General features: G+C 41.4%; 2 protein-coding genes across 4 annotated transcripts in view; one reads left to right on the forward strand and one right to left on the reverse strand.

Annotated features, from left to right (window-relative positions):
• The window catches only part of unm_sa1614 (un-named sa1614), a 17,360-nt gene extending 9,990 nt beyond the window's left edge, over positions 1 to 7,370 (forward strand). Inside the window, exons 16-28 of the mRNA XM_068593580.1 lie at positions 248 to 339; positions 486 to 672; positions 1,183 to 1,268; positions 1,361 to 1,476; positions 1,949 to 2,016; positions 2,102 to 2,209; positions 2,707 to 2,998; positions 3,649 to 3,816; positions 3,963 to 4,026; positions 4,342 to 4,385; positions 5,196 to 5,350; positions 5,535 to 5,660; positions 6,028 to 7,370. Coding sequence (XP_068449681.1) covers positions 248 to 339; positions 486 to 672; positions 1,183 to 1,268; positions 1,361 to 1,476; positions 1,949 to 2,016; positions 2,102 to 2,209; positions 2,707 to 2,998; positions 3,649 to 3,816; positions 3,963 to 4,026; positions 4,342 to 4,385; positions 5,196 to 5,350; positions 5,535 to 5,660; positions 6,028 to 6,102 — 1,581 coding nt within the window. The 3' untranslated portion in view covers positions 6,103 to 7,370. The remainder of the gene's footprint in view (positions 1 to 247; positions 340 to 485; positions 673 to 1,182; positions 1,269 to 1,360; positions 1,477 to 1,948; positions 2,017 to 2,101; positions 2,210 to 2,706; positions 2,999 to 3,648; positions 3,817 to 3,962; positions 4,027 to 4,341; positions 4,386 to 5,195; positions 5,351 to 5,534; positions 5,661 to 6,027) is intronic.
• st3gal8 (ST3 beta-galactoside alpha-2,3-sialyltransferase 8) lies at positions 7,002 to 26,582 on the reverse strand. 3 transcript variants are annotated; one of them, XM_068593583.1, is made up of 9 exons: positions 26,523 to 26,582; positions 14,855 to 15,237; positions 14,542 to 14,665; positions 14,263 to 14,401; positions 12,744 to 12,937; positions 12,474 to 12,653; positions 11,472 to 11,517; positions 11,086 to 11,205; positions 7,002 to 10,784 (listed from the first exon to the last, which is right to left on the reverse strand). In XM_068593583.1, the coding sequence occupies exons 2-9, from the start codon at positions 15,003 to 15,005 to the stop codon at positions 10,617 to 10,619; spliced, it is 1,122 nt and encodes a 373-aa protein (XP_068449684.1). In that variant the 5' UTR covers positions 15,006 to 15,237; positions 26,523 to 26,582; the 3' UTR covers positions 7,002 to 10,616. The 3 variants fall into 3 exon arrangements, with proteins under 3 accessions (XP_068449684.1, XP_068449682.1, XP_068449683.1); XM_068593581.1 differs by having other exon boundaries at positions 7,003 to 10,784; positions 14,542 to 14,668; XM_068593582.1 differs by lacking the exon at positions 26,523 to 26,582 and adding an exon at positions 26,470 to 26,520 and having other exon boundaries at positions 7,003 to 10,784; positions 14,542 to 14,668.
• Between the last annotated feature and the right edge of the window lie 1,103 nt (positions 26,583 to 27,685).

Genomic DNA, 27,685 nt, shown 5'->3' on the forward strand with positions numbered 1-27,685 from the left:
AGTGTATGCATCAGGGCGGGGCTACCCTGTGATTGACAGGTGGCTACCAGAGCCCTATACCGCATCTCTTCATGACTCTCTTCCACTCACTCGGCCAAAATCCAAGATGGAAACAAATGAAATGCAGAACTCAACGTTTCAAACCAGCAGTTCACAGTTCAGATTTTTTAGGTTAAGTTTAGATCTTTCATATAATTTCTTAAAAGGCTCTAACTTTATTATTTGTTTTGTCTTTTTTCTCTCCAAGTTGGCCAGAAACGTTGGTAACTCTGGTTTCAATGAAATACTGGAGGCGAACCTGCTGAGCCCCTCACTGAAGCCCTCCCAACACAGCCACATGTAAGACACACACACACACACACACACACACACACACACACACACACACACACACACACACACACACACACCGTCTTTGTTACTCCAGTAAAGAATAGCTTCTTTGAATAAAGTTGATGCGGTATGCTTGTTGTGTGTGTTTGCAGGGGGGAGCGTAAAGACTTCATCCTGTCAAAGTACCAGGATGTTTATTTTGTGAGGCGGAGCCACAGCTCGACTGCAGCGCTGCGACTCAACCTGCAGGAGGCGACGAAGAGCTGCGACATCTACAGCCTGATTCAACTGTACGCTCAGAGGACGGAGCTGAGCCAGCCGCTGCACGCACACATACAGGTACACACACACACAGGTACACACACAGGTACACACACACAGGTACACACACACACAGGTACACACACAGGTACACACACACAGGTACACACACACAGGTAGACACACACAGGTACACACATGTACACACATACAGGTACACACACACAGGTACACACACACAGGTACACACACACAGGTACACGCATACAGGTAGACACACACAGGTACACACACACAGGTACACACACACAGGTACACACACACACAGGTAGACACACACAGGTACACACACACAGGTACACACATACAGGTAGACACACACAGGTACACACATGTACATACATACAGGTACACACAGGTACAGACAGAGTCAAGTACACATGTATTTACAAATGTACGTGCATATACAGGTACACACACATAAAGGTACACACACATACAATTATATGCAGGTTCGCACACACGAGTAAAGAAACAAGTGAACACTCATGAACACACACACTCAGCAGTGTGTTTCTATGCCAACAGGAGAGAGGGGAGACGGCGCTCCATCTCGCCGTCCTGTTGGCCGACAGGACGTCACTGCACATCCTGGACTTCTTGGCCCAGAACTGGTCAGTGTGCGCTGACACGTTAATGAGTGATGTCGTGTCAGAGTGTGTGTGTTAACGTGTTTACCTGTGTGTGTGTGTGTGTTTGTCTTCAGCTCCGACGTGGACGCGCAGACGTCAGCAGGAAACACGGCGCTGCACTACAGCTGTCTGCACAACAAGAGCGACTGTGTGAGGCTGCTGCTGAGAGCCAGGGCCAACACACACATGAGTAATGCACACACACACACACACACACACACACACACACACACACACACACACACACACACACACACACACACACACACGATTGTACATAGGACAATGTGAGGACCCTTAACTATTTAGAAAGTGAGGACATTTTTGGGACGTTGTGTATTTAAAAAAAACAGAATATCTTCCCACACAAATGTAGAAGCGCACATTAATTTAGTATAATTTTCTTTATTTGATGTACTGCACCAGATTAAAGCTTCAGCTCATTTACATCTGTCGTCCTTTGGCGGGTCATAACAAAAATAACACAATAACAAACAGTACAGGATGAAAGAAGCAATACAACTTTGTACACAGTGAGAAAAACACACAAGACGCACAATACAAAGACAACAGATAAAGAGCAGCACATTAAAAGTAAGGAGTAAAGACCATCATCTTTTAACAGATTTTTTAAAAACTATTTTGAAAATGTGTGTGAACAGGGAACGAGTTGGGCGAGACCGCTCTGGACGTGAGCCGCAGGCTGAAGCACGGCCAGTGTGAGGCGCTGGTGAGCTCCTCCCCCGAACCGCCCGTCACGTGACCGTTGACGTCGACGACGCGCTTAATTAACTGTGACCGTTGTGTTTGAGCAGCTGCAGAAAGCCCAGTCCAACCAGTTCGACCATCACGTCCACGTGGAGTACGAGTGGAGGCTTCGGCACGACGACCTCTACGACAGCGACGACGACTTTGACGACAAGGTCACCGCTCAATGAATCCGACAGTCTTTGTTTTGCCGCTTTGGAATGAAAAATGAGAATATTTGTTGATTGTTAGTCAAGAAGCATCCTGCGTTGTTTCTACAGTAGACTTGTTTTTAGTTATTAATATTACTTTTGTAATTTGTCTTTTTTGTCTCCGATCTCACAATCAAAAGAAGAAAGAAAAGTCATGGTGGCAATAATGTTTTTTAGGATGGGGACGGCAGTTGTTGTATTTTTATATATCTGTAAATTATAATTTAGTTTTATTTTGGCTTCTTTGTTTTCTATATGTTTTACATTTTATTTGACAAAGTGCTTAATTCATATTTTAGATAATATTTTCTTCCCATATTTCTTCATTCTTGTATAAAAAGCAACTGTAACGTGCACATTTCCCCTCGAGGATCGAAAAAGTTTTCTCATTACATTGAAGTTTAAACTTTTTCCTGCAACAATAATAATTAAAATAATAGTTTTCTCCTCTTCTGTTTCAGATCGGTCCGGTGAAGAAGGAGCGCTCCGTCTCGTCCTCCTCCTTCACCTCCTCCTTCTCCTTCACCTCCCGTGCCTTCAGCTTCAGTCAGCCCTCCTCCTCTTCCTCCGCCGCCCCTTCCTCCTCTGGAGTAGCCGGAGGAGGAGGAGGAGGAGGAGGAGGAGGGCTGCTCAGTGTCGGCAGGAGGCTCGCCATGGCCATGGAGCTCCACAGCCGGCCGGCTGGCTGCGCCTCCAGCCCCCCTCCTCCTCCTCCGTCCTCACCTGCGCCTCCGCTGCCCCCCAGGGTCAAAGGTGAGCTCTGACTCTGATGCGTTTATGAAGCTGAGAGACGGCAAGCTACTGTTCGACCCGAAAGCCCCAAACAACGTTTAATGCGATCTCAAAATGCGTTTCTTAATGCCTTTAATACGGTTAAAAATAGGTTCCCCTTCTGCTCTCTAACCAAAAACACACCTGGCTGCACTCAGGTGACGTCTATACATAGTGTTGAGATAAAAAGCCTTTTCTTAAGAGTCCTTTGAGACAATATTCAAAATTTGTCACGTGTCCATTGAATTTAAAAATAAGCCAAACAAGTAATCCATTTAGTTCTGATATATTTTGCGAAACCAGTTGAGAAAAAGAGAAGAAAAAGGGAAAAGGTTCAACTAAAGTCCTTTTAGGGGTCAAATTCACATACTGGTAGAAATGATAAACAGGTTATTTAACTAATATCAGTCGATAGAATCTATTTGGTTAAAAATATGCAAGGTTTTATTAACCTGTACTATAATGTTTCATGTGCAAGTCAGTAAAATGTACATTTTTAATGCATAATATCAGGAGTTATAAGAAAGAAATCTCATACCTCTGCTAAATAAATGAAGACCACAATAATAAGGACCAGCTTCTGGAAACAACAAAAACCACTCCTCCATCTCTTTTGTCTTTTCGTCTTTCAGCTCCCAACGTTCCTCCCCCTCCGCCTCCCGACGGGGGGGAAGGCGGTGCGGAGGAAGAGGAGGAAGACGGGGAGGTGTTCTTCCCCCTGATAGGAAACAGGAAGCTCACGCCTCCCCCTCCCATCGCCGCCCGCCACAAGAGGAGCTGCTCCGAGTCCAGCAAGCACGGTAACGACGTCTGAGAGACACGCCGCAATTAGTCTGTCAAATGCTGCTGTGTCATTAACTAAGAGTGTGTGTGTGTGTGTGTGTGTGTGTGTGTGTGTGTGTGTGTGTGTGTGTGTGTGTGTCTGTCTGTGTGTGTGTGTGTATAGATTGCGGGTTGCCAACCAGTCCCAGGATCTACAGCGGCCCAGACTCCTCCTTTAAGAAGTGTGTGTGAGTATCTGAGACACAATCACACTGATTTAAAATGGGTCAATTTCAAAGATTGTCATTTAGAAAATATATATTTTTTCGTTAGAGGAGGTTCACAACAAATGTTTGTCCCCAACATCAAAAAACAAACCAACAGAAGATGATCATTAATGGCACAATGAGTGGAGTTGCAGCATTTATTCTCAGTGTGTTGAAGCTGAAACCTCTTCAGCTCAGACTGTGCTGCCCTCTGGTGGACGGACGATGAACTGCAGGTCAGAGAGTTCAGTTTGAGATAATAAACGCGTCTCCCTCCCTCTCTTCTTCTCTCTGCAGTCCATCTTCTCCTCTCAGCTCGCTGACTGAACGGCCAGAACGAGGTATTTCCTTTCCAGAAATGTACACATCTGTTTTATCAGTCTGGGGATGGCTGCGGGCGATAACGTTCGATTGTAAATTATAGTGTAATACTTAAAACAGATGAGTTTTGTTATATGTATGTGTCCTTTTTATACTTTATTTAAGAGCTCCAACGAAATGTGCAGATCATAAATTGCCAAATATATGATAAACCATCAGTCATTCTTTGTCTTATGTTTTATACACATTTTTGTTATGTCACCTTTTGACCTTGAGAAACTGTGCTGATCATCTAATCTGGCATATTATAGACTAAATAATGAATTAATCGAAGCAAGTTCATTATAGAAGAATCAAAGTTATGTAACTAACGTTAGTTTAAATGATGTTAGTTGTCCTACTTTATTTTAAAAGTTAAAGTAACATTTCAAGATGTTTATTTTTTTTTATTCCTCCAATATTCATATCACATTTTCTGTTATTTTAAGCAAATATCTGGCTTCATATGTATATATTTTACAGAAAATGACTTTCCATACGAACCCTTAAGATTTATTGTGACTTTTGTATTACTTGTGTTCACACAGTTTTAACCGCCGAACAGCGTGCTGGGTAACGCTCCATTAAAGAACAAAGAACATGTTGCATTGTAGCAAACTTAAACATCTCAGCATCAGCAATGTAACGTCTGAAATAAATGAAAAATCTAAATCTGCTAAAGTATTATTGTTTGATTGAAAGAAACAATAATATCATTGTTCCTCTACTGAAAACTTTTAAATATCGTTGACATAAACTTACACAGTATGTTTACATTCTTTCTCTTCGAGGTTTTCGGAGAGCAGACAGTGACGGTTGCTCCTCCCACTTCCTGCACCCGGCTAGAAAAGCCCCGCCCAACGGCTCTCCCACCAATCGGCGCTCTCAGAGCTTTGAGAATGACAGCTGGCGCTCCGCCCCCCAGCCGCTTCCTCGCCGCTCGCTAGTAAGAGCTTCAAAAACGTTTTAACTCCATTTAACTAGCAGCACCTAATAAATAACAATACGATTCATGCGCGTGGCGCTTTACGAGGTACTCAAGGCACTTTAAATGAAGCACCAGCTCCATCTTTAAATGTTTTCCGTCTCCTCTTCCACTGGATGTTGAAGTGTTTGCTTCCGCCCCTCAGCCTCGCGGGGCGACGAGCCGCCGGGTGGAGGCGCTGTACGACTGCCAGGCCGACCACCACGACGAGCTGAGCTTCTGCGAGGGGCAGGTGCTGGTGGTCGTGGGACAGGAGGACTGTGATTGGTGGGTACGTATCCTCGTCCCGCGCTCTGATTGGTTCTCCCGCTGATTGTGGGCTGTTCACACAGGCTGCGCGGGAAATGCAGGTAACGGGTAACGGGGCTTTTTTATGCTAGCCTTAGCTTAGCGCTCGACAACAAAGAGGAAGAAGAAAGAAAGCTTTGGAAGAAAATGGATAAAAGTAGAAAATACATTGTAAGAAATAGACAAAATGAACAATAAGCAAATGATCCAAATGTGACTTAAAGCGAAAGATGTTTTTGTCAAAAAGTCTAAAACTGAATCAGAATCTGGTTTTAAGATTAACATTTATTGTAAATGTGTGTGTGTGTGTGTGTGTTTGTGTGTGTGTGTGTGTGTGTGTGTGTGTGTAGCACGGCTACATAGAGGACGAACCGGACCAGAGAGGTCTGTTTCCGTCTTCCTTCGTCCAGCCGCTCACAGACTGACAGGAACCTCATCCGGACCGGTGCAGAACCAGAACCACATCAGTCAGCCTGGAGAACCAGAACCTGCAGCTCAGGAGAACCGAAACAAGACCGGTACTGAGGTCAGACGTTCAGGTTTCTGTCCCTCTTCCTCCTCCTCCTCCTCCTCCCGGGACTGATCTGGTCCAGCGTCCTGTGAGGTCACGTGATCAAACGCTCCCGCCGACAATTCAAGTCTGATGTTGACAAAAAAACTTTTATTTATTTATTTATTTTTAATTAAATATTATATTTTATTAAGAGCGCTCACTCCAGTGGAGACACTTCAACTTCAAAATAAAACAACCCAATGTACTTTTATTTTGAAGTTTCAACCGTAAAAAAAAAAAAAAAAAAACTCTATATTTTTTTTCTGTTCTAACTTATTGTGACGTATTCTATGTTATTGATCCGGTGGAGATCGATCAGCACGTTTGTCTCATCTCAGGCGCCGCCGCCGCCTCGGAGAGAGGGGGGCGGGGCTAACGAGGTCCATCAAAGTGACCGGAGCACAAAGGATTGTGGGAAACCAAAGGATGAAATACCTGTCACTCAGGTGGCGTCAGAGGAGGCGGAGCCTGAAATGAGACACGGCCGACGCCCCCGGCCGCCTTAAAGGTTTCACCTTCAGCCTCAGAGGAGCGACAGCAGCAAACTACTGCCACGGACACACACCACGTGTTTGCGGGATGTTTCTTGCCAGCATTTTGTGCTGTTGTGACATATTTTGTTATCACTTGGTTGTAACGTATCACCTGACTTTTCTTTTCTGTTTTTTTACTAAATGTATCTCGTTAATTAAAGCAAAAAATGTTTGTTACAACAACACAACGAGATGTTTCATGATAGAAAAATGAATCTACTTTGTAGGTTTAATTTGGTTTCTAAAGAAAAAACAACACAACATGTGACACTTGAAACTGAGCTGAATGTTTTATTAAGACACTGCCACGAGGAACTTTTTACTTTTATAGACGTCAATGTTTCTCAGTAGAACTTTTCTCACTTGGGTTTGATTGTTTTCAACGTTTACCTCCAGAGTTCTTTATCTAAACAAACAAACAAACAAACACCTTCAATTTTATTAAATTCTCTTCTTTTATTCCATTTAAAAAGTGACAGTTTGTGTTTGTGTCGGACATCACAGCGTCTCCGTCTCGTTTGGTAACTGAATGATCGATCGATCGACGATCGGCAGGTTGTTTTAAGTGGAAAATGTTGTTTCTTTCTCTCTAATCGACAGTCACAGTTTAAACACGATGAGCTGAATTAAAGCTATAACAACTTGAAAGTACTTCATGATTGGTTGATTTCATTTTTTTTTTTTTTTAATCTACAACTTCCCTGCTTTCCTCCTGGAAAGTATCTCCACATTTCCAGACTGCAGGGAATCTAATAAGCTCAACTTTGGATTGTTATTTTGTTTTTTTTTCAATATGAAGAAGTATAAATCATTTCTCTTCTTGCTCTCTGGAGTCGCTGCTGCCTTCACGCTCTCCATCAAGCGGATCATTTCCCAGTTTACCAGCAGGAAGTGTTTTTCCTGGAGAAGCCAACAAAGTGTAAAACCTCAGCCAAAGAAACTATAAAAACAGGCGGCAGCTGTTTCCAATTCTGTTGACTCAGCAGTTTAAAGACACCGTTGGACTTGTTCCAGACAAACCGGGTTAAACTCTAAAACTGCAGCCGTGATAGCGGCCTCCAGATGATAATTCAGCATGTATGATTATTTATAGCGCTTCAAACTAAGTGCTTGTTGGATCGTCTGAAACGTCGCTTTCCAACAGCTGCATCCAATCATTTTTTTGTCGCCCTGAAAAGACGGATTTTTGTTGGACGGAGCTCAGCGAGGAGACGACGACGACGACGGGTCTTTTGATCTGTCCTGGACGGCCCTTATGGATTCATGTCAGACGCCGTTACAACAAGGTGGTTTGAAGCAGACGGGAGCTCTTTACAGGAGCCATTTCACACTGGAAAGGTGGTCTGAATCTGGAATAGAAAGCGTCAAAACTTGGTATTCTGCTCTGAGTCTGCTCAGTTAAAAACACCATTACAACTAGCGATCCCGGCGGGAAACCTCGACCACATTTGTGGCATTTTTTTGCAAGAAAAACAAGCGAGAGAAGACTATTTGACGTCTGACGACACAGTGGACAACCAATAAAGCAGTATTTTGGCTTTCTATTAGGACATTTACACGCTTTGAACACTTTACCTCAACATGTCGGACTCGCTTTGTTTCAGCGCCTGTCTCTTTAAGGCTGCGTGTGTGTGTGTGTGTGTGTGTGTGTGTGTGTGTGCGTGTCACAACCTCCCTGAAGTCGTGATGGCTCGTTTAAAAAAAAAGGCACAGTTTTCTTTTCATTTCTCCGTGGATTGACCGTTTTTGATACGTTCACAGTATTTATATTTCACCCAGACCTTCTTGACGATGCAACAGAAGACACGATAATCTCACTTTCTACAATTTAGTTGTACTTTTTGTGCAAAGTTAATCTCAGACTTATCATTTTCAGCGAGATCGTAGCGGCGTATAGTCGGTAGATGTTACTTTATTCTCTCTAAAAGATACAAACGCGTCATGTAATATACAAAAAGGCTGCTTACTAGTGCAACAGGTCACACCGCTGGAGAAAAAGTCCCTTATTGCGTTGGAGGATAACGCCTACAAAGTAAGACGCTAAAGGCGGCGATATTCTTCTTCATGATTTTAGATTTTGCCCAAAATAAATATCTGTTTTAATTTCAACCACAAAAAATGTGATTTCAAAGAAGAAAAAAAACGACAAAATGCATACAAAAAAAAAACTTGATAGTGGGAAAGACGGTTAAATGAACTAACTACTACGTGATCACGTGCTGCCGACATTTATCGGCGCGCCGATATGATTTTCTTCCGAAGTCGTCGTCTCGTAAAGCAAAAAAAAAGAAAGCTGAAAGACCCACGGAAGTGGCCTCAGATTCAGACTCGAGCTTTCTCAGCGTGAACGTTTCTAGAAGACGATCAGAGGACCGTCGTTGTGCGTTCACAGTGCGGGCGCGGCGGCCCTCGGCTCCCTTTAACAGGAAAGTCCAGCAGACGGCCGACCGACCGAGCGCTCTCTCTCTCTCTCTTCATTCAAGCGGTTGGTTGTTATTTTTTGGACTTACATTGCACTACATTACCCAATCATCCATGCAACACACACACACACACACACAGACAGACACACGCGCACACGCTGGTGGTGTTTGACATTGTCCTTGTTAAAGTTTTGTTAAATAAATCTTTAGTTTCAAAGTCTCCTCGTCTCTGTCGCCTCACAACTTCCCGCCGAGTTCAACAGTCTGCGGCTGCGGCGCCGAAATCACAGCTGGAGTTCTTCTTGTCGAGTAATACACAAAAGTATTCAAAGAAAATGCAAACCTGCAGACTGTTGAATCCTCACAGACCACATGGAGAAACTCAAACACAGGACGAGAACCTCAAACCAGCTCCTTCAGATATATATATATATATATATATATATATATATATAGACAGAAGTGTAGATGTGAGAGGAAGTGTATAAGACATCGTCTCTTAAACTGGTTCAACTGTCAGGGCAAAGAGTGTCTTACAGATCTGGACGGTTCGCGTTAGAATAAATGGATGGATTATGGATTATGAATGATATGCGATATAAAATGTCTTTGTAAGGTGGTCGGACAAGAGAAGCGAACAAAATGGCCTCTTTATGCCGTTTTCTTCTTCAGGGCAAAGTGCTTTCATAGTTTAAAAAAAAACAGAGAGGTTATACCTGTGTGTCTATAAAATTCAATAGAAAATATTTTTTTTAAGTTTGTGGTTTGAACCAAAAATCGTTGTGGTAAATCCTTTCAGTCGCAGACGGGTCTGTCTGTTTAAATAGTGGAGGGTCCCGAAAGAGAGAAACAAAGAAAAAACAAGTGGAGTCTGCGCAGGAGGGACGTCCGAGCTCCGCCCACCAGGTGGAGGTGTTTAGCTCCTCCCACGAGTGTAAAAAAAAATGTCGCCGCCCAACAGCGTCTTCAGTCCGCTGACATAAGGCAGATATGATGATTTTTAAAAAAAAAAAAGTTTTTACACAGGTTTGATTTCCCCCAAAAACGAGCTGGCGGTCGATCCGCTGTTGGCCAAATGAACCGGACTCAGCTGGATACCAGACGAGTTGGAGCCGGTTAACGGTCCCAACAATTAAGTGGTGGATGATCTGCTGGTCAGTTCGTAGGTCAACAGGTGTGTTAATCAGTTTGGGAGAAGGGGAGGGGTCTACGGGTCAGTCAGCAGATCCGTGGGTCTGTCTTTAGGTCTGCACGTCCATATATGGAGGCGAGTCCTGTCTGTGGTTCACGGGGTCAGCCGGCAGGTCGGCAGGTCTGTCTTTGGGCCTGCATGCTGGTCTACATGTGGGTCCGTCTGTCAGTAGATCATCATCGCTGTCGGCCTGTTTTTTGGACGGGGGGGGGGGGGGGTCGGCGGGTCAGTGGTTGCGTCACAGGTGCAGGCTGATTTTGCCCTCCTTGGCCAGCTGCTGGATGATCTGCGTCTCGAAGTCGGCGCTGTGGACTCCGGTCTTCCTGAAGGCGCCGGCGTAGCGGTTCTCCTCCCAGTAGTGGTGCCAGTTCCCCTGCTTGTCGGCGCCGTAGCCGAACACCGACACCTGGAACGCAGACAAGGAAGCGATGCAATGACGCGAACCGCAGGACGCCACCGGGACCGAGCGCAGACTTTTCAGTTCTATTCTCACGATGATGCATTTAAAAAAAAAAAACGCTCCGTACTCGAGGTGCATTCAGGGGCAGGTTTTCCCTAAATGTCCCTGAATGCACCATCGGAGTGGGTTTGCGCAACAGTCTTGTTTGCTGCCCCTGCTGCATTTTTATTAAATAAATCACGGGAAGAATGAAGTATGTTGGTGTCGGAAGATGGAGACGCAGGCTCCGCCCCCTTTTCCCGCCTACCTGGTCACAGGTGTGCAGAGCGAAGATGATGGCCAGCATGCCGGTGGACGGGTAGCGACCGTGACCCTCCGTCCATCGATCGTTAGCGTACTTAAAGAACACCGGGTTCACCACCAGGACCTGCACACGCACACACACACACACACACACAGACACACACACTTGTGAACTCGTGTGTGTATTGAATGAAGCTTTGGTCTCGCCGTTGATTCATTTCTGTATTTCAGACATCAAACCTCGTCAAAGTGACTCATTTGAATGAATCAGCGGCGACGCGTTTAAAGCAGAACTGAAATTAGAGACTCGACCGAGTGAAAATGGAGGCCGAGAGCTTTAAAAACAACAACAGATTGTCAACAGAGAACACAACGAGGCGTTTGTGTTACCTTGTCTTTATCCGCCTCCACTCGGTCTTTAACCCGCATGTAGGTCCTGAACACACAAATAATAACAATAACAGCTCATTATACAGTGCAAGCTTTGTGTATGTTTCTCTTTTATATATATATATATATATATATATATATATATATATATATATATATATATATATATATATATGTATATATATATATATATATATATATATATATGTATATATATATATATATATATATATATATATATATATATATATATATATATATATATATATATATATATATAGTTCCCGTTTGGCCCTGCTTGATGTAAATATTGAACATATTGTCGAGTATATAAGACAGTTTAGTTTTGTATTTTACATTAATAAGCTGTGCAGGTCTGTTTTTGTAGGTAAGCAACATTTCGAGTAGACTTTAATCTGTGAGGTATTAATTTATCTACAATCTAATGAACAGATTAGTATTTTAATGCAAAAACAATTTTTCTATCTTGTTAAAATTCAAACAGTTTATATTTTTATACATATTTATGCACGTTTGTGTTCATATTAACATACAACATCCATGTACAATATATGTTTTAAATACATGTCTTTTTCTGTATGTATATTCCCTATGACCTTTCAAAACATTCTCTCAATAATTGCTACAATATGACTTTTTTTAACCTTTTATATGATATTGCTGAGTCTGATGTTTCATATATATATATATACATACTATTTTTATATAGTTTTTTATACATTTCTTATGTTTTTAATGTATATTTAAATACATAAATAATATAAAAACGATATACAGCTGACATCAGCTAGTACTTTTTGCCCTTTACATCTACTTTTGTTATTTAAAAAATGTTATTTTGGGGTTTTGAATATACGGTTTCAACAAAACTACATCATGACAACCTTCATTAATGCTGCAGGGCCGTTGTGTTAGACCGAGTTAGCGTATTTCTCTCTCTACCGGCTGGATGTTGAGTACATTTTGTGTGTATTTGTGTACATTTTGACTTGTCCGGTGGACAGCGCGCTGGTCAGCCACTCCAGGTCTCTGAGTTTGAAGGGAAGCAGGACGAGGCTGACGTCGCGCGCCACGTCCACCGCGCTCTCCGGGTACAGGAAGTGATGCGTCGTCCGGTTCCCGACATCTTTCTCGAACCCTCCCGTCACCGCCTTGTTCATCCTGCGGAGAAAAGACAAGAATGAGAAAGAGGAAGAGGAGGGTAACACGTGTGTGTGTGTGTGTGTGTGTGTGCGGACAGCGAACACGCACCGGATCACAGAGTCGTGGGAGTCGATCAGCTTCCCGTTGCCCGACTGTCGCAGGTTGCCGGAGTTGCCGACCACCGCGCAACTCCGGCAAGCGGAGGGGAGGGGCCTGAAGTCCACAGTGGGCGGGGAGATGACCTTGAACATCTCTGACATCACGTCCTTCAGGGACTGGTCGTTACCGGACCGCTGAAGACTCTGTGCGGGAAACGGAGCGCAGCACATCATGTTTTTAATACGTCGTTATGAAGTAGAGATCCATTAAAATACACTTTCCGACAGCTTGGGGGGACAAAAATATATATGAGCCTGTAAATGTTTTACACTAACGGTATAACTTCAGCTCTGGATGTTCTTTTTGTTTTACGTCGCAGAGCATAAAGTCTAGTGAGGACCAAACTGATGATGTCAGCAGTATTTACTCCCCCCCCCCCCCATCCCTCCTTTTAATCTACTAATGGTTTCTGCAGCAGGACGTAATCTATAAATGCAGGAAAAGAACTCAGACATTTGGCTCTTCATCCAGACAGCTGACAGTTACAAAACCAAATTTAAGACTTTTTAACATTTCTGTTTTCTGACGGACGAGATGTTCGTCAACGGCCTCTGATTTACAGAAACGCATTAGCCGACCGACACGCGGGATAACACACTTTATATCTTTGGTCTTTTCATAAAAATCGGTGTGATTTCAGCTAATTTAACGATTCAAGTTGTCACATGGATTCACTTCCAGTGTGCCGCCTGCAATCCTCTCTCTGTATCGGGACTCTGACAACAAAACACCGTGAAAACTAAAGAAAAGCAACAAAAAAAAGTCTTTATTTACTTTCTCCTGGTAAAACATATTTGGGCGTGGCCGCTGGGCAGCGTATGCCACCAAATAATAATGGTGGTATGTCGTAAGAAAGTAATTGTGTCATTCCATTAAAACATTTTAAAAGTGGAGTAGAGTTTTTATTAAAAAAGTGAGTCAACTTGTGTTGAATATAAAAAAAGAAATATTTATAAATATAAACAAAATGTCTTTCTAAAGACAAAGTAACAGGGTGAACTCTTTATACAAAACAAACCAACACATAAAACAGGCGCACAATTATCCAAACTCTCTTTTCAAAACCAGATAAAACGACATGAACTGTAAAAAAATAATTTAAAAAAAATAATATTGAGACTACATCAACAAAACAAATCATGGAAGCAAACAATATAAACAATATTTATATATAAAACATAGCAAGCATATTAAATATTACAAATGAACAAAAAAAAACTAAAAGTCAACCTATTTGTTTTAGGCGATATTGTAAAATAAAAAGCCAAAAAAGGTCATCAAATGAATCTAAACATTATATAAAAATAGTCATGATAATGTCATAGGATTGTATGCTATGAATAAAACCTTAAAATAGTATCTCATAAAAGAATGAGGAATCAAAAACAATCTTAAAGAAATCAGAGTAAGTGCAGCTCCAATAGTAACATTATTAAAAATAGCACATTTCTTGCTTTTTGTTCCTTACCAGCCACCATCTGAGCGCCTCGGGGTCAAAGTTGTTGTCGGTGTCCTGGAGGACGGGCTGCTGTTTGGGGTCGTAGCGTCGGCTGAACCAGTCCGACTTCCCCAAGTCAGAAATACACGACTCGGCGCAACCACACGACCTGAAAGAGGACGAGAGAGAGAGGGAGAGAGAGAGAGAGAGAGGGAGAGAGAGAGAGAGAGAGAGAGAGAGAGAGAGAGAATGAGTGTGTGATGCGTGGACAAAAAGAAAAGGAGAAGAAAAGACGTTACTGGAAGTTACCGCAGGGCATGCTGGGAGTTCTCCTCGGGCTTCTCCTGGGCTTCAGGTTTGGTGGCGCGGGGAGGAGGAGGCGGCGTCCTGGGGGGGTCAGGGGTCAGATCAGCACGGGGCGCCGTGGCCTCAACTACTGCAAACACCAAACGGACCGAGAGTCAGAGAACGCTGCATCGTGGGAGCTCCGCTAACACGCTAACACGGTTAGCATCTCCAACGATCCCGACAATACGACTGTAACGCCGTTCTGCTCGAATAAGAACAATTCAAAAGTGTCGTCACGCGTTTGGTTTGAGATCTCTTGACGTCGGCGCCTCACCTGTCTGCCCGCTGGGGGGCGTGGCCCGGCTGATGGGCGGGGCTAACGACAGAGGCGAGAAGTGCCTCTTCTGGATGCTCTGACTGGCGAGCATGAGGAAGAGGATGGCTGCGATCACCACGCCAACGCACAGCTTCCTCCTCAACAACATGGCTGGACGGATGGCGAGCGGGCCGGCGGTGGCGGCAGGAAGAAGAGAAGGGGGCGTGTTGTTGTTGTTGTGGAGCTGTCAATCAAACAGTCAGCCTGCTATGTCAGCATGTTTGTCGTCATCTGGACATCTTGGCCCGTGACGTCGTCTCTCCGCTCGGCTTCATCTCCATGAAGCCTGAACCGTCTGTCCGCTGCTTTCTGATTGGTGGAGACGGAGATTCGGGTCCCACCTGGTTCAGGCAGAAAGAAACAGCGCCGTCGACAATAAGTGGAAACTACTTTTTGTTTGCTTAAAATAAATTATTTGCATTGTAAGAGTCACGTAAAATCTCTCTGTAGCTGCAGACTTTTGGTGCTAGTTTACACACATCATAACAAAGTAATAACAACCGAGTTGTCGCACACTAATTAGTCGTGACAACACATTATTTACAAAACATTATCCAAACTATTTACAACAAAACAAATGACTTATCTATACACGCACATGTATTGTCCTTAAAGCAGTGCAAACACAACTATGCATGAGCACTGTTTGTAACACGCTGCCCTGAATAACACAGGAAGAGGAAGGGAGAGGTCGAGCATTCAACTTTTGCCGGTTAGTGGAGTCTTCCTCTTCCTCCTCTTCCTCTTCCTCCCACAGCCCACCTCCCCTCCGCTCGTGCAGGAATGTTTCCCTGCAGACAAACTCGCTCTCTGAATACCAATCAGATCTGGATTCAGTTCAGCTTCTCCTGTTTCAGCTCTCGCTCTCCTCCTGTCTGCTTCAATGTCTCTCACCCCAGCGTGTGTGTGTGTGTGTGTGTGTGTGTGTGTGTGTGTGTGTGTGTGTGTGTGCGTGTGTGTGTGTGTGCAGTCCTAATCAGCTGACCAATGTGTTTGTGTTTCTTATTTACTCTGTTGTGGAACAAATATTTATTTTGTAATGCGTGTTGTAATGGCTTCTCTTACACACACACACACACACACACACACACACACACAGTTAATAGTCTTACTTTCCCTTGAACTCACAGCTCTAAAGCTCCTTTTCAAAACCTGCACATTGTTGCGTAAATGTGACGTCATGTGACGTTTCTGAAACACTTTCAAACCCAGAGTGTGTTGCCGCCGGTGCTCAGAAACCGAACGACAAACCGAGACGTGTTCAATTTCAGGAAATTACGCCGTTGTTTCTGGAGTCGATACAAATCTCACTCTGTGCAGATGTAATTGTTTCTTTAAAAAAAAATGAATACACGTCATCACTTTTCTGGCCGAGAGCGACATGACTCATTTATATTTCAGTTGAATGAAAGCACCTCGTAAAAAGGGCAACGATGAGCATGTTAAGTCTTGTTTGTTGATCGTGAAAAGTTAACAGAAGTTGTTACAATCCGTCCCGAGGGGCACGTGAATGACGACATCGACATCCAGACAGCAAAACTGCGAGTGTGTCTCGTTCTGAGGGTTCATTTTATATTTTGAGTCAGATTCATTTCTACGTTTCTTAAAGGCTGATTTAACATTTGTTGTCTTTTTTTTGTTAGCGTACTGCGAAGACCCGAATATCTAACAGTCAGGGTTCACACACATTTTGAGCATTACATCACATTTCATTTCGCTGAGGCTTTTATCCAAAGAGACTCACAATAAGTGCATTCAACCTTGAGCACAAACACAGGACAAGATTAAATAAAAGTACAATTCCTTCAATAAAGTCAAACGACAACGTGTTCTCAGTAAGAGACATTTAAGTGCTACCTTCCTTATTCAAGGTGTAGTCAGAAAAAGTAAAGTTTTTAGTTTGAGACGGAAGATGTAGACTTTCTGCTGTCCTGATGTCAACTGGAAGTCAGGTTTCCATAAGTTTTCACCAGATATTCATGAGCAAACATTTAGTGAAATCTCAGTGTAAACATAAAAAAAGTGGTATTCAACCTAAACAATGAGAGTGAGAGCGTACGCCTGCTTATATTCTGAGCATTTTCCTTTTAAAATCATATTCATTCCTTCAAACTTTGAGTAAATGAACGTCATGAACACATGAATATAACACATTTACATGACTTTTCCAAAACTTTTGGGATTTTATTTGTTTCAATGACTTTTCAGGACCGTATGAACCCTGAATAATCTAATTATATGCAGATTTTTAAATCATCATCTATAACGTCACGTAAGATACAAAACAATCACTTGAGCCCTTTGAACTTTTATATAAATTCTTTATTCCATCTGTAAATTTAATATTTTTTTTTACTGCTAATTTCTTTTAATTAAAAAAAAAAATCTTTAATCTGTTTATTACAGTTCTGTTTATTTATATTACTTGATTCTTTTCATCTTATTACTTGTGAGCACTGCTGCTGTAATCCTGTAATTTCCCCACTGAGGGACTAATAAAGGATTATTTTGTCTTATATCTTTACATTAAACGACAACGAAGGCTTTTCTCGCGTGAAAAGATGTTTTTGCACATGAGTTTGTGTGACAGATGTTTCATCCAATCAGCTTCCACGTATTATTTGTTTTTAAGCGCTCGCCCTTTTCCAAACAGTTTCCAATCACGGCTTCTCAGACGGCTCTGCGGCGGCTTTAGGACTTTTCTTTTACGATTGGGACAAAAGGAGGTAAAAAAAAAAAAAGAAAAGATGAAGAAATGAAACAAAGACACAAAATATCCCGCTGACAACTAAGAAAGCGCCGTCGAAGCGGCCGAAATAGTTTACCGCCACAAAAAAAAACGCGGGTTTCTTGTCTGAAAAACAGACTCAAGCGCACATTAACTCATAAAAAAGTACAGAAAACACAATCGCACCTCTGCTGTAACTGTGATTTGGAGCGACGAGACCGGAGCAGACGAGTCCGGACAGATTGTGGAGACTCAACTCACCGACGCGCTCACAGCGTGGAAGGTTCAACGCTCCCTGGAGAAACGATGGAACGATGGAACGATTACCCGACGGCGAACTGAAAGTCCTGCAGAGAGACGAGACTGAGCCTTCGACGCTGAAGCGAGTCAGAACAAAGTGACAGCCGGTGTTTGTTCTGTGAGAGTCCACGCAGGAACACACGGATCGATATCTCTGTTAAAAATTAATTCACGCAGTGAAGTCCGTAGCTCAATGTGTCGAGTTCGGCTGAATATGCATGTGTTCATCCGTGCAGGTGGCTTGAATGGAGGTTTAAAACATGGAGGACAGCTGCTCTGATTAATATACGCAGCTGTACACGCTCAGCGGTTCCTGGTTTATTCAACAGATTTTTATTTTCCTTGAGCAAAGCCGCGGCACCGGGAACGTCGGCGGCCCAACGAGACGCGCTCTCGCCGCTTTATTCTGTTATTTACAGCCTTCAGTTCAATCTGCTTCTGTTCACGAGGCGTCAACACATTATTCTTTTGTGCAATATTTTAAGTCTTTCGCCTTTTCAAGATCATAAAGTTGAATCAGTTTTCACTCAACTGCAGCTCTTGTTGAAAGGGTCACAGAGACGTTGCCCTTTAAAAAAGGAACATACCTTGATTACGTCTTCAAATTGTAAAAAAAATAAAATAAAGATAAACAAAATTCTCTCAACTCTCTGGCTGTAAAAAAAACACTTCAATACTATGAAACATTGGGCACATGGGTATAAAGAAAAGACTACAGAGGACTTTATGGACATAAATCAGGAGAACAAAGGATGAACAACCGTGTTAGGAAACATGTCGTTGTTTGAATAAGAACGACTTGTGCCGTTTCCCTTCTTTGCGTCAGAAATAAATAATCAAAATATATATTTTTTATTCCTGCGACCACCCTTTTGAAAAAAATTGGCAGCGCAAAACCAGAGTTGAGATGTATTTTCCCAAATGTGCTGTAATAATATCGGCAAATGTCTTAAGGAAGATATAATTAGAAGTATAACTTATTATGAAATATCTAAAGGGAATATGCTTCTTTTTTTTTACGTGAACCATATCAAGTTTGGAATATTCACACATGGAGTAACAGCAGAGTTAATGAACGGCGTTAGAGACGAGTAGTTTAGGGGACAGAGGAGTTTATCTGTCTGCTGAGTGTGTGTTATTTCAGGACTGTGAGGAGGAAGAGGAGGAGGAAGAGGAGGGGGGTTAAGGTCACATGGTATCCTGTAAAGAGAAAGCCATGGATCAAAAAACTCCCTTCTTCCTCTCTCTTTTTCTCTGTGACCTCTGACCTCTGTGTTGACACCAGAATGGACACCAGCTGCTCGGCCGACGGGGAGTACAGCGACGAGCTGGAAACACCGACACCACAGAAGAAGAATGGTGTCAGTCCTCACACCATCTGCCACGGTGGCGAAGCTCTTATTTTTATCAACTTAGTTTGACCCGTCCACACAGTGCGACTAGACTTTGTGTTAAGTTTCTTGATGTAGTAGAGGAGGCTTTTTTTTTGTCTTTAAAATGCCCTCATTCACTATTTTTAAATTCAAAAGTGGTTTAATAAAAAAAGTTTGATCAAATAACATAAAACATTCTCTCATTTTCACTATAAAGGTATCTCACCAGTTGTAGTTGTGGTTTTATTTGTGCAGGATTGAAGTTTTGAGACCTCTCGTTTTTAGGTTAAAAAATACATATATATATATATATATATATATATATATATGAATGTACACACACATATATATATATATATATATATATATATATATATATGTATTTTTTAACTCAAAAACGAGGTCTCAAAATTTTCTTCTCTCACGCCAGGGGATCTCAAATTTCAGCACTTTTTGGATCCTGAGAGGTAAGATTTGTTCTCTGATCACATAGCACAGATTTCCTGGTTAAAACAGGATTTTTAAGCGCTCTGCACACTGCTCTGCTCTGTAACGAATAAAGGCACAAGTATGCAAATATTTTTCCATCGAAGCTAATCGATGCAAATTTGGGAGATATTTTAAAAACCGGTTTGCAGACCGAGGACCAACAGAGAAGCTGTTAACTCAAGAGTCTGTCAATCTGTCTGAGGCAAATTATAAAACAGCCTGAAGTACTGTCGGCTGTTTCTTTGAGTTTGCTTTTAGCTGAATACTAGTTCCCTCTTGTAAACAGTTACACCGTGTACATGTCTCGAGGGCTTTCATTGTGAAAGGTAAGAATGCAAGGAGTGGATTTGGTATAGGTCGTCCATGTCAAGGTTGAATTGAGACACAAAGTTTGCCCTCTTGTTTTAGGTCACACAGCCTCCGTATTGTCGTCCGTTGAAACGACTTTCTCGCTGCGTAACGTTCACGTTCCGTGTGAGAAGTATTCCTAACGAGGAAAACCGTTTTTTAAAAAGTAAAGCGACGTCCTCCACACTGAGCCGTGAAGCACGTGATCACAGAAAACACCCAATGAGACAAACTACGGATAAAAAAAACAACTCAATGTCTTTTAGTCAAGTGACACACACCTAGACGTACACACACAACAACATGTTTTATGTTACAACAACACAAAGTTGTCAGAAAACACTTTGCAGCTGGCGACACAGGATTCAAAGAGCTGATAAACACTGTGAGAACAGTATTGTTTTTCCTTTTGCTCCGGTAGGGAAGAAATACTTTGTGCTCCAGCTAGTGTGTGTGTTTGTGGTTTTGAGAACATGAGGTTTTTGCTTCCGTTTTAGTTGTTTTCCTTTTTTTGTGCTCGCTGATGAAGCTGTCAATAAACCATCATTTTTATTTCCGCTTTAATACCTCACCCGCCATATTGTTTTGACTTCTTCGTTTCCACCTTTTCAAAGGCTATTTTTCCTTCTGCATGTGTGCTAGGCCGTAAGTTGTAACTTAACGGTGAACTTCTCACTTCAAAACAACAACAAGAATGACGCAAAAGCAAAGGTCACGACCTCTCTCTCTCTCTCTCTCTCTCTCTCTCTCTCTCTCTGTCTCTCTCTCGCTCTCTCTCTCAGGCTTCAGGTGTTGATGCCTGACTAAACCCTGCACGGTTGAATGTTTCAGTTTCCATGAGGGCAGCGGAAACAGGACATTGTTATTTCTGTCGAGTGTCACTGACCCGAAGCCGAGTGGAAAATGTGTCGAGCTGAAGCCTCAAGAGACACACAGACACACACTTTTAAATAGGGTTTTCCAGCAACCGCTTAAAGATGAAGCTGCTCAGGAACACACTCCTCTTCCAGTCACATTACTGACTCAGACAGACCGTCAGACTCGTACGGCTTCTCCTGTATTCGTGCTCGCCGCATAGAGAGAGTCCTCGGGGTGCAGCTGTCTACTCTGTAAAGTCGACACCCATTTCCTGTCTGAGGGAGCCCTCATCTGCTGCTCCCGCTGACGTTTCACACCCCCCCGCCCCTCCCCTCCCTATTAAAAGGGTTTTTAACGGGCTTTTTCCTTTACGGGAATCGAGGCTCTGAAGATTAAAAAAAAGAACTTTGTGATTGTGAGAAGGAGTCTTTAACAATCCGCTCCTGTAGTTCAGATTTAGAGTCAGGCCTCTATCATTATACCTCTTCCCAAATAGAGAGACTGACTCGCGGACCACACAGCCACTGTGTCTATAATTATGTTGTGTATCCGGTTTCAGTTGTAACCATGAACCTTGATATCATAATCGCGGAGTCACAACTCACACACAGAACATTACAGACTCACAGCTAAATATAAAGACTTACTCTGCAGAGTCTAAATTCATCACGAGGACCCGAATTATACTCAACTCGCCCTGACAAGAATACCACACAACATTTAACAGAAGTTTGATCAAATAACATAAAACCTTCTCTCGCTTTTCACGATAAAGGTATGTGACGAGTTGTGGTTGTGGTTTTATTTGTCAAGGATTGAAGATACATATATATGTATATATATATATATATATATATATATATATATATATATATATATATATATAAAATCACCAGAGGTCCCACGATACAATATCGTCCCGATACGATATTATCACGATACATTGAGTATCGCGATGTAATGCGATTTATTAAACTTTTTTCAACCTCACATTGTCCCCAAAGGAAAAATTAGTCAACAAAAAATACATTGATTGTATTTTTCCAGGATCAAAAGGTTCATAATTGATTCAATAAAACGACTTGGCTTCAGTGTATCGATAGAATATCGCCACGCAAAATATCGCGATACGATGCTGTATCGATTTTTACCCCACCATATATATATATATATATATATATATATATATATATATATATATATATATATATATATATATATATATATATATTGTACCCAAGATACAAGATGTCCCATAACTTTCTTCCCTGTAACTCCAGAGGATCTCAAACTTCAGCACTTTTTTGACACCAATCCATTTAAATGACTGTTAAAACTTGTCAAGTCCTGAAAGCTAAATTTATGATTTAGTTGATTGGTTCTCTGATCACATAGCACAGAGTTTATGGTTAAAACATGATTTTCAAGTCCTTCACACACTCAGGGCGTAATGAACAAATGGCACAAATATGCGAATATTTTCGCTCCGAAGCTAATTGAAATCGAAAATTCGGGATAGGTTTTAAAAAACGGTTTGCAGACCGAGGACCAACAAAGAAGATATTGACTCAAGAGTCTGTTAATCTGTCCGAGGCAAATCATTAAACAGCCTAAAGTACTGTTGGCTGTTTGCTTTTAGCTAAATACTAGTTCCCTCTCGAGGGCTTTTATTGTGAAAGGTAAGAATGGAAGGAGTGGATCCGGTATAAGACGTTCATGTCGAGGTTGAAGGGAGAAACAAAGCTTGCCCTCTTGTTTTGAGTCACAGAGCCTCTGTGTTGTCGTACAGGTCGACTATTAACACACACAGAACATTACAGACTCACAGCTGAATACAAAGAGTTACTCTGCAGAGTCTAAATTCATCACGAGGACCAGAACTATAGTCAACTTGTCTCTACAAGAACACCACAGAACTTTTAATAGAAGTAATAAAATATTCGTTATGAAGCAAGACAGCAATGATGGGAAAATTACAGACAAAAGGAGTCGATAAAATTGGATTAAATACAAAACAAAGTCACTATTCTGTGGAGAGGACTTCAGCATGTCTGAAAGAAAAGCTTCTTGAATAAAGAGGAAGAAAATGGGGTCAATAAGGTCAAATCAGACCCAATAGAGATTAATACATTATAAGTGAGTACAATAAAAGGTTCAAGTACAAATATCATGATGTAGACAAACACAATAATGTCAAAATAGACCAACTACATTATCGTGTGTCACACTAGAGCTGCAGTGATAGTTTTGGATCATTAATTGATCACCTTGGATGGATAAAAACATTACATGTTTAATAATCACGTAATCGTTACAGTAACTTCAGCTTCACCGATGTGACGATTTGTAGTTTTTTTCCCGTTGTATACGACTGAAAAGTGAATTAATTTGAGCTTTATATACAAAGGGATGTCATCTTGGGACTGTGCTGGTAATTTTTCTCTATTTTAAAAAAATATTTTATAGACTAAGCAACCCGCCGTTTAACTAAAGAAAGTAAATGACAGATTGATCTAAAACTGTAAATATATCAGTAAACATTAGGAGGTAACTATACATGATGCTACCAGCTAAGTGATTGTATAATGAAGAAGACCTAAAAAAAAAATACTGTAAACTACCGTCAAATTAATATTATAAGAAAATATTTAAAAAATACATGTTACACAAAATAAATGTTAGACAAAGTCAAGGAGAGTTAAGTCATTATTTATATTATCAGTTTCATTATTAGTATTTTACAGTATGTGATTCTATACGAACACTTTTAAAATATTACAGAATACAACACGGAAGTATATTAAAGTGCAAAAGAACTATCATAAGAATACTGAAGAAATCTTTTCTACATACTGTAAATATTTATTCCCTCTTTGCTCTGTTTGTTGTGCGTCTGTAATGCTAAACTGCATCCTCACTGGGATCAATAAAGTTTGGCCGAAACTGTGAATCGAGATTAAAATACAATCTAAAAGGGAGAAGTAATCTATAAAAAGTACAAAAAGATTAGATAGGTCGATGAAACATTGCAGGACAGGAAGATGGGCACAACAGATGGATCCTAGAAACGTCTGTAAAGATTTACGACAACGGCTGTTTTCCTCGTGCTGTTGTAGTAACACTGGACTTCCTCCTTAATCAATAGTTTGATCTCATCTTAAGTGTTTCTGCAGGAGAAGTGAAGAAGATAAAATACTGAGAGGGAGCAATACGATCAGCAGCATCTCTGCAAACTGTGGATGTTTTAATGAAGGAGTCCGTCCACAAGATAACCACAGAGGAGAGGAACATTACAGGGATATTATGAGAGATGATGACACAGTAGAGCAGTAAATACTAAACTAAAGGGCATCACGGTCACGCAAAACAGTAATAGAAATCGATATGAGATAATACAGTACAGCTATATATACATATATAATTTTAATAATAATACATTGAAGGCACTTAAAGTTGAGTAGAGTTCGAATAAAGTTGAACCCACAATCTTTTCTGCACAAACAATGTGCAAGATTAAATATATTTTCAAGCTCTCTAAAAGAACTTAGATGCCACTAAACTTGGTAGAAAAGCTTTGAAATGTGAGTCTTGTGAAATGTTTGTAGTTGTTCCTGAAAGGGACTTTGCGATTATAAACTTTAGGAACGAATTACAGTTTAAAGGGGCAACTCTGATCTCGAGCTAAAACATATAGCAGACACTTAATAGACGACCTTTTGGTTTTCTGATTGGAGCAAATCGAGCATCCGGCATTTGGCTCGTGGCTCTTGCTAATTTCCAAACCTCTGACTCACTTAATCTTCTACCTAATTAAAAAAAAACACTGTCCAGCTTGATTGATGTCAACAAACAGGCCACCTACGTGCAGCCGGCTCTCCCACTCTGCATAGGCAACCCTGTTTCCTTATTTTTGAGGAATGAAAAGCAACTCAAGCTTTATCTCGTTTTATCACTATAAAAGGAATTTCAAACATTTCCGTGTGAACCAACCGAACTGAAACATTTGGACCCGGCAGAGAAATGAATGCTCGTTCTGGAGCCAGGAAAGCAAACTCCAGCTTTCACATAATGTAAAATGATATGAAGCAGTAATCCTGCTAAAAACTCTGGTAAACATTGAAGTTATTGAACCCCAATCCTGCCTCATCTCTAATGGACGTCAGAAATCTGACAATGCAATAAGAAACAAGCGACATCCTTGATCATTATATCATACAAGCCATCTGTAGTAAGTAAATAAATACAAGTTGTCATGAACGAGGATACTAGCTCCCCATTGACAGCCGAAACATATGTTTTGACTACACTTTGAATAAGGAAGGTATCGCAGTAGCAGCACTTTAGTAGCAGTTAAATGTCTCTTACTCATAGCACTTTGTAGTTTGACTTTGTTGAAGAAATTGTACTTCCTGATTCTTGTTTGTTCTCACGGTTGAATGCACTTATTGTGAGTCTCTTTGGATAAAAGCCTCAGCTAAATTAAATGTTAATATCAGAAGAGACCAGGTGTGGACCGACGTATTGCATTCAATGTTTCTGCAAATTCTTAATCGTAATTAGACTGTGAATGTCAGTTCATGCCATAGATATGGACATGATTTGCATCGTGATATAAAAGATAATGGCCTCATGTTAGGCAAGACGCTGTGACATTTGTTGCACAAAGCAGACATTTCAATAGATTTACGTTAAGTTATTCTTAAATAAAACGTTCATAATCTTTTGTAAAAGGTCTATTCACGTGACTGTATTATCTCAAAACTTTTTCCCGATGATAATGATGATGATTTCTGTGAATAATAATAACAAAATAAATGATAAATACAAACAGAATACAACTATAAACTTATAACGAATGCTATGGAAACAACTCACTAGTTATTACAGGAGTTAAATGGAAGTTAAAACAAAGTGAGTGAGCTTCAAGGACGTCTGCTCCATAAGATAACTACACGACTAAACGGGTATTTTAGGAACCGTTAACAGGTCATTATGGAGGGCAGGACGGTGTGCGGTGGTCGTCTGTCGGCGGTGCGTTCAAGGCCCCAGAGACCCAACGACAGACACACAAAACATCACGACGAGAAGCTGTTTGAGAAAGTCCTAGAGACAGAAAGTGTGACGACAATGTGCCCCCCTCTCTCCCCTCTCCCTCCACACCCCTCCACCCTCTTTCCTCCTCTCTCTCTCTCTCTCTCTCTCTCTCTCTCTCTCTCTCTCTCTCTCTCTCTCTCTCTTTTCTTATCGTCTCCACCACCTTTTTCTTTAACGCAATACAAAAACGCTAGAAAATCACGAGCGAACATTAAAGCAGCCGCCCGACACAGACCAGCAGAAAGCTGCATGAAGTTTGGCGGAAAACTTCCGCGAAGTTTGCAAGTCTTAAATTTCCACCACACACACACATACATACACATACACACACACATTGTGGGCTGTGCCCGCGTCCCGACTGACACACACACGCACACACTGACCTAGTAAACAGCCGGTTAAACGGCACAAATCTCCGGTCAGAAAGAGGACTCACATGCAGGAGAGACGTCCGGATGGTTTTTCTTCTTCTCCTCTTTGTGAAGCTGCAGAGTAGTATTGGGGCACGATGATGCGGAGCCAACAGGCCCCGCCCACCGGGGAGAGGAAAAAAAGAGGGGAGGGGGGGAAACAGCGGAGGGGGGGGGGGGGGGGTTAAAGGTGTTTGAATGTTGTCGGTGTGTGTGTGTGTGTGTGTGTGTGTGTGTGTGTGTGTGTGTGTGCGTGTGTTCGCAATTTCTCCCCCCCAAAAAAGAAGAAAGAATGTCAAAATCTCGAGCGAAAGGGAGATTATAATAAATCACACGAAACTACAAATGAACTGGGAACCGTCACGGCCGAGTATAGCCAGCTATGACGTCACCGAGGTCCTGACTCGAGGCAGATGTAAGTTACTGTGGGTTTTAATTGGGGTGTAATATATCTTGAAATATTCTGACTTTATTTTTCGTAATATTAACAAAGTTTTCCACCCTTAACATATTTAAACTATTTCATGAACCTTCTCAGAAATCACAGATAAAAGGGGATTTGTTGGATGTGAAGAACATGAGCTTGAATCTCGCACAAACACACGTGAACTATTGACTTCCAGAGGTTTAAAAATTAAGTAAAATTGATTTTGTTCGCGCATATTTGAAGACGAATAAAGACACACGGAGGAAAGAAGAGAATATAAAAGGTGTTTCGACTGAGCAGGGTGAACAATGAATGGCAAACGTTGATCTGAAGGATATCCATATTTATTTAAGCAATTTAAGAGCATGACTGTATTATGTTTCTTTTATTATAATCATATGGCACTAAATTAAGTGTTTTCATTTTTTTTATAAATAAAGACTTTCCACCATAAATTGGTGCAGAAAAAATAACCAGAATGCAGGAAATTATGCTTATATTAAATTACAGCATTCAATTAATTGAGACCAAACCTGCTCCAGTGAACTCACAACAATATTTTCACATGTAGGAGTTGACGAGAAAGACTGATATTAAACAATTAGACAATTAAAAAACACATTAAAAATATAGTTTAGACTTGAAAGCCGACAACTGGTTTTGTTAACTTGCTGACTTTTTGATATTTCCTGCTGACTTGTATGAAAACAAGAACCCTGAAAAAGGGAATAGAAATGGATACATGAATACATATAATAAGCT

The sequence above is a fragment of the Clinocottus analis genome, unplaced genomic scaffold (assembly GCF_023055335.1).
Source record: "Clinocottus analis isolate CAN_PGR_092001 unplaced genomic scaffold, fCliAna1.0.p SCAF_3, whole genome shotgun sequence".
NCBI classification, from domain to species: Eukaryota; Metazoa; Chordata; class Actinopteri; order Perciformes; family Cottidae; genus Clinocottus; species Clinocottus analis.